Raw genomic sequence first — 6,910 nt, 5'->3', positions numbered from 1 at the left:
GTACAAACGCATGGTGAATTTTTAACGGTCGTGTTGGGAACAATTCAGGCTGTGGTATGCACTAACTTCGCTGCTGTATTTTTACTGAAATTTTTTGAACACAGGAGGAGTTATTGTTTGTCCACCACTGAATTCAGACCTGAAGGGCTCCATCAGCAATATGATAAAATTGTGTTGCTGCATCGTATTATAGATTTTCAGGTAAGAAACCAAGCTAAGCAAAAACACTTGTTAAATCCAGAGAAAAGAACGGGTTTTGTGGACTGGCCAGAAGTAGCCGGAAGTCTCTTCGGCCCGCTCCCATTCCTTTGAACGACCCTGATTCTCCACTTAGCTTGCCTTCGCTGTTGGGTAGCCACTATCAGGCTTGGGTATTCACTTCGAAGATCTTAAATGTAGCGCGCAAAGAAGGAAGTGCCTTATATTGACATTTACCGGATGGTAGTGTACCGCGATGACCACGTCCTAACCCCGCCGTGAGAACTACTCATCCCAGAAGTTTTGTTTACCGTCCGCATACCCAACAGGCACTTCACATGCTTAAGAATAACCATATCTACAGCTTTAGTTATGGGCAGTTCTTGCCTAAAACCGAAAGGTAAATTACTGACTAGCTGTGTCATTATGCAATTCGAAATTGGAAGGTGGTAACCCAAGACCCAGTTTCAAAACGCTGAAAAAATGTCTACTCATGACGCCAAATTAGGACGGATTATGTAAGGTGGGGTAGGGGCACTATGGAACTTCACTACATGGCGCTGTACGACGCAGAATTTGTTAAACAGAAGACACGGGGTACACAGGTGTGAGACGCTCGGTGTGACTGTCCATGCGAGATGGCGCGCTGCCGGTGAAAGTGTTTTGCAAGAACGGTGACTCAGATCTGCTCAAGTTCCTGATACTTTAGGAGAAAAAAAAATTGGGCGCTGGCCCAATGTGAAGTGTCTGGAGGAAAGTATAATTTCGTTAAGACAGGTTTTATTGAAGGAAGAGAGCAAGTGGTCCGACTTCAGCACATGTTGCCACAGCATTACAGGAAGGAGTGCTAATATGTAGTGCACGGCAATTTGAGTTGTGAGGACTGCAGAAAATTCTGCGGAAACTTCCAGCATTGCTCTCCAAAATTAATCATGTTCAGGAGTTGCTTCATGTTTACCTTCCAGCAAGGCAAACGTTTCGTCTAGCATTTCTTGGCAACATCGAACATACGAAGCCTATTTTTCCATCTTCGAGGACACGTCACTACGCAGAATTGCGGAATATGTGCCATTCAAATTCTGCTCTTACATCAACCGGTGCCGTGGTGGATGGGCCTACCTGACAGTGCCTTAACTTATGCCGAACTTGTGCAATCACACACATTGCCGTTGGTTTTTATGCGCAACTCACGGTGGCCGTGGTACTACCCACCCTGCTATCATACCCTGTGTAACCACAGATCGTAGTTGTGAGGGACCGTTAACACTTTTTGCGCTGTGTGTCGCTTATGAAACTTAATTCTTCCTTAAAACCCAACCGATGCAATACGTTAATTATTAATTTCCTGAACTAGATGCGTTGGTAAAAACGCGAGTTTTGAATATTTAGGGACGTATCAATATATTTACCAAGTTAATGAAATTGGTGTGCCGACTTGTACGCTGCCTATTCTCCACCTAGGTCGCTTAAATCAGGCACCTCGACAACAAAGTCTACGGCTGTATTAGCACAGTCATTGAAATTCAGTGCACCCAGGATCAGGGTCCTTGGGCCCCTGGGAAACATACCGCGAACAAGTGGCAGGCTGTTATAGACATGCCGACAGTGAAGGGTCCTGCTGCTGCCGCCGCCGCCCCCCCTGTGACAGCGCTGTACACGGCCATCACGAGCACGAATGATATGACCATCTCCACGAAGCAGCCCTGCGTCGGCGTCACGTGCCGATTCAAGGCTGTAACGCCCAGCGTTGCGACCGTCTCGTTGGGTGTCAGGGCCTGCAACAACAACCACAACATAAGGCTGCCAAGGTACCTTCCATCTCACCGGTACTATATTTAATTGCCTTTAAAACCATTGTGGGAAGAGCAATCAAATTTACTGCAATTAACACAGCTGGCCAAAGTTTGTAGTCCCTCTTTACTAATATGGCTGTCTTTCAGTTCTTCGACTACGAAGATTTGAAAGCCTTAGTCGCTGCTCTGACATACAGTTGCTATACAACTTTGCGTTCTGTGCTATTTGCTGCTTTAAGGCGTCATTCTTTGGCAACTAGTTGCCATGTACATTTGTCAGATTATAACTCGTCAAAATTACAGACATCTGTTTACTGAATCTTCTACTGCACAGGTTTGAAACCATGTCCTTTTTTACCATTTAAATTGTTAGAACGAAATAACCACTTCAACAGGCGCAGCTACGAGTACCTGGAGCACGAATGAGCCAGCGGTGGCGCCCACACACTGCGCCGTCACGTACAGCAGAGCCTTCAGCGGGCCCAGGAAGCCGCCCACCACCAGGCCCACAGTCACTGCCGGGTTCACGTGAGCGCCGCTTACGTAGCCCAGCGTCTGAAGGCAAACATTTGGTTAATCACATTCATCATCTACTTCCACATACAAATAATTCGGTGTAACTACCTTGAGAGTAAGCCGAGTGGAAATGGCTACGTTTAAGTTGGTCATATTCATACAATGCCTCTTCACTCGTTTATTGGATATCCCAGGTGCCAAACCGTACAGAATTTTTTCGAAAATTGCCTTAGGAAGAAGTGCATCGTCTTCGTACCAAGACGTGCTTACCTCTTATGTTACCAGTTTGAGTCATGTGTAGTCGCTTTCGTTGACTTTTCTACCCGTGAAGAACCTAATCCTTTGTTTCTCTACCAGATTTATCACAAATGAAATCGTGTCTCAGTATTAATGGTACTTCCGACAAAAACTGTTCCGCTGTTTTGCCGCAAATGGATATGGCGACTGCTCATCTGTTTAGTAGTTTTAGTTTGCGAACAACGAATTCCATATAAATTTAAGCAACCGATTGTTGAATCGGTCGGTTTGAAACCTGTCATCGCGCTATTTGTGCGAATAGCGTTTTTAGTAGCCAATTGCCGCGTGCTCTTTAGGAGAACTTTTAGCATTGGCACGTTGAACCTATTTGTTCGAGTGACACTGATCATTGCTTCTACTCTCCACCTGTATTCAGACACTCGCTCAACGGCACCTTTCTAGCCATTCCTGTAGCGGATGTGTGAAATGCTTGCTTGAGAGCAAGGGGAAAGTTACAGACCAGGCATTAAGCTAATCTGACAGAACTGCATTAAGAAAGGTCAACACAAGTGAGCCTGACGAGTTAAGATGCTGACAATTATCTCATCAAATTTTCGTTTCCTAGGGACTGAACGGTTCAATACTGTGCACAGGCGAGCACCTCTAGTTGCTACCGCCATACACAACCTTCACCATATTTAAGCAATGAGATTCATTAGGGGGTTTATTTTCACATTGTAATTGTAAAGTCACTGCAAATCCTATCTTGTCCCGCATCTTATAACCAGTTTAAGACCATTGTCAATGCCGTGGACATCATGCGCATAATACGGATCACAACGTCTTTGCCGCGAACTTAGTAATACTGACGTAACTGAAGTGGCTGGCCTTAACCGTAATATGGAGTGAATGTTTTACTTTCTACAGCCGTTACATGGCCTGCGAGCTTCCACATCTTGTCTGATGTATTTTCCACGAACGAGACACTTAGAAAGCACAGACAGCCAGCACACACCGTCTTCTTACTGCACTTTGCGCCCCTACTATCGATGTACGCCGCTGAAAGAGCGGCCCCAACACGCCATGACCATGTACTTTTCGTCAGTAGCAGTTGAATCTACCTGAATGCCATTTGCAATACGCAGCTCACTGCACTTGGGCTATTATTTCCGCCACGCTACTGGAAAGCTGAACGAGTGACCATTTCTTGCTCTCTAGAATGCGACCATTATTGCGATACCTACTTGCACGATGCATGCGACAGTAAGTCCAAATGTCAGGGCCACCTGAACAGTCGTCGGCTGGTAGCCTTCTGACCACGCCGTTGTAGTCGAGCCACACCCGACGACCACCAGCAGGGACGTGCCGAGGAGCTCAGCAGCCAGCTGTACCACCACTGTTTTCCAGGGCTTCATCTCGTCTAACCTCATCAGGTCCAGGACGCCTAGAACATAAGCACAGTGTCACTTCAGAGACATGGCATTGCAAGTTTCAAGAATCGAGGTGAATTTGCAATGGTCTTGTGGAAACACTAGGTAAACCGTACTGTCCGCCGCTTCAACGGCTGTCACGGTGAGGCACCCTCCGTCCTCAACCATGCCGTTTCTTCAAACTGAGCTGCCACCTGTTTTCATACTGCAACTGTCGCAGCTCTATACTATGTCTCCTACCTACAAATTAAGACGGCGCCCCTATTCAAACGCAAGGAGTATTTACAGGCTTTATCACGGTAATAAATTGTAGTTCCTCTTGGGCTAGAGTTCCTCTATCTACATTATCCTCTCATACACCTTTTACTTAATCTCGTTTCGTATCTTTTCCCCTTGTGTCAAAGAAGCACAGTATGCGCAATCGTTTTGTATTTCGTTTCAAAATGTCATTTGTGCCTCGTCTGCGGCATATACATCCTGTTTATGTTTGCTGCTTACCTGAACTAGCGAGCGAGTTCGTTTCCTGTGCGGTCAGTAAGCTGTTTACACACACCAACTGCGAGGAACTAGCTTCTCACCCCTCTGAAGAAATTTTAGCTAACATGGGAAAGGAAAATAAATTAGAACATAGTCATTTCAGACGCAGAAAGTCAAGAACTAACCTTTACGCTCTAAGGTTAAGGGTCCGAACCCTTTCATAAGGTTTATTAATGCAACCTTTGCAGGGTGGCGCAGGAGGAATGAATGACATTATGATCATTTGAAGCAAAACCTGGGAAACAAGCTGCATAATGCACACCTTAAGGGCTGTTCATACCTGTTCAGTAGAAGCGATTTGTGCCGGTAGCTATGATCTACCTCTGAATGTGTATTTTAACTGCAATTTCTTCAAATCACTGATCTCAATGTTGACCCTTTCTCCTAGGACACATTGTCTACCAGACCTGTGTGACATGCTACTAAAGAAAGTGACATGCTTCATCAACGTATTCATTAATGGTAAACCTGAGCTGCGTTTTTACACGTCTGTTACGACCCGTTTCGTTTCTTTGATTATCTACAGGTTGCCAAGCTGTGCTGACGTCAGGAACTAGATGGTCTGATATGTAATGTTGCAGATACCATCGACGTCACTTTAGCCCAATTTGGCAACCGGGATGTACTCTAAGAAATTAAACTGGTTTTATCGAATGAGGATTAATACAGCCGAGGTTGGTTTTAATCAATCACTAGCAGTGAGCTCAACATGATCAACATTAAGCTATGCTCCGTTCTCACATTGGGACTTAATCATGACGTACGAAGCTGTACAATGAAGATTTAAGCCGCGAAGCCTCGTTAATTCTATCTAAATTAAAAGACGGCTGAAATGTTTTACCAATACGTGGCGTGACGGAATCGCTCATTCCAACAATAGTGGATATGTAAAAACTAAAAAAAAATCCGAGTGTTGGTGGTGACGATCATGTCTCGTCTGTCTTATAGTAACGAGAAAATTTAACTCCCAATCTTTCAGAGACTGCTTCGAGGTAATCGTAAATTGGGATGTTACATCGCGCATTTTAGCAGACATGGGACGGCGGTCAGCAGCTTTTTCCATGGGGTTTTACGGGTTACTTGTGGCCGCAAAAGCGAGAAGTTGTACATGTGTGATAGACCGACGCACCCTTACATTGCCAAACTGACCTGGCATATTTTGATAAACTTAAGCCTTGATACTGTACTCGAGCGTTTGTTACTTCTTCCTAGCCTTTATTTCAAAATACAGGTTTTCTGAGGACACAATCTGAAGTTCCCTCAAAGCAGACGATCAAGTATTTTCAATTTTTACCTTTTCGTAAAGGAAAAACTTCCATCACAACTTTAAATTTGATTTTCTATTTCAGATAATTTTCGTCGTTAAATTTCTGAAAGAAAATGAAACATGTTATCTTAACTGCCGATTACGTATCAAAATTAAATAACGAGGTGACCTGTCGTTATAAATTTATAGAAATGTACGCGGTAAAGACATGATTAACTGTGGGACTATACGTTTATGACGTTTCGAGTCAAGGACCTTTTAGTGCAGGCAGATAAAGCTAAATCCGAAGACGAAGTTCAGAAATAACATGCTGAAACACCTCTAGTACATGTTTTTAAACTGTACCACCTGACAACGCGCTTATCTCTATTTTAATTTATTCCTCGTATGTTCGTAATGTTTTCTACCGTACAGCGCGTAGAAATTATCGATTAGTGTTATGACCGTAACCACGGTCATCTTGACTTACCTGGTCGGAACCCACGGAAGTTTTCGCTGTGGGATTTAACGAGTGGAGTAGGAAGAGGTTGATTCCCACCACTATTTTGAAACAGTGGTAGCCTAATGTCTTCGTTCCGTTTCCGAAATAGTAACGTTTAGTGGCTATTTCCCCACCCCATCACAGTACTGACAAAGCCGCTATCTGGTCAATCGCTTACAGAAAAGAGTAAATATGAAGCCAGCAACATGGAGCTGCTTTATCGAAGCAGCTGCCGCACGAGGTTGCGTGACTTAGCATGCAACGTGTCTACGCTATACGCTCTGCGTAATCCCATGTAGCTTTACCATTCCTAGCTCATTATGGCATCCGCCGCACAGTTTTAAGCTGCGAAGAAGCTTCACTGTCAATGCTCATCACGGACCTGCAGGACGGGAAGGTAATGGATTAATGAGCAACAGACGTCTGAGAAATTACGAAGCACTGAGGTGGC

General features: G+C 44.5%; 1 protein-coding gene across 1 annotated transcript; it reads right to left on the bottom strand.

Moving 5' to 3' along the window:
- Positions 1-1,736: 1,736 nt before the first annotated feature.
- LOC126249307 (aquaporin AQPcic-like) lies at positions 1,737-4,342 on the bottom strand. The gene is made up of 4 exons (XM_049950961.1): positions 4,291-4,342; positions 3,989-4,188; positions 2,403-2,546; positions 1,737-1,973 (listed from the first exon to the last, which is right to left on the bottom strand). Exons 1-4 carry the CDS (start codon positions 4,340-4,342, stop codon positions 1,737-1,739), a joined length of 633 nt encoding a protein of 210 aa, XP_049806918.1.
- Between the last annotated feature and the right edge of the window lie 2,568 nt (positions 4,343-6,910).

This window comes from Schistocerca nitens, chromosome 3 (assembly GCF_023898315.1).
Source record: "Schistocerca nitens isolate TAMUIC-IGC-003100 chromosome 3, iqSchNite1.1, whole genome shotgun sequence".
Taxonomy (NCBI): Eukaryota; Metazoa; Arthropoda; class Insecta; order Orthoptera; family Acrididae; genus Schistocerca; species Schistocerca nitens.
This window is presented reverse-complemented; position numbering and strand designations above follow the sequence as displayed.

Excerpts from the sequence above, each read along its gene's own strand:
- LOC126249307 (XM_049950961.1), bottom strand. The coding sequence starts at position 4,342 with ATGGTTGAGGACGGAGGGTGCCTCACCGTGACAGCCGTTGAAGCGGCG. Across the intron at positions 2,547-3,988 it reads CTGTCGCATGCATCGTGCAA|ACGCTGGGCTACGTAAGCGG; the intron begins GTAGGTATCGCA and ends GTTTGCCTTCAG. Across the intron at positions 1,974-2,402 it reads CTGGCTCATTCGTGCTCCAG|GCCCTGACACCCAACGAGAC; the intron begins GTACTCGTAGCT and ends TTGTTGTTGCAG.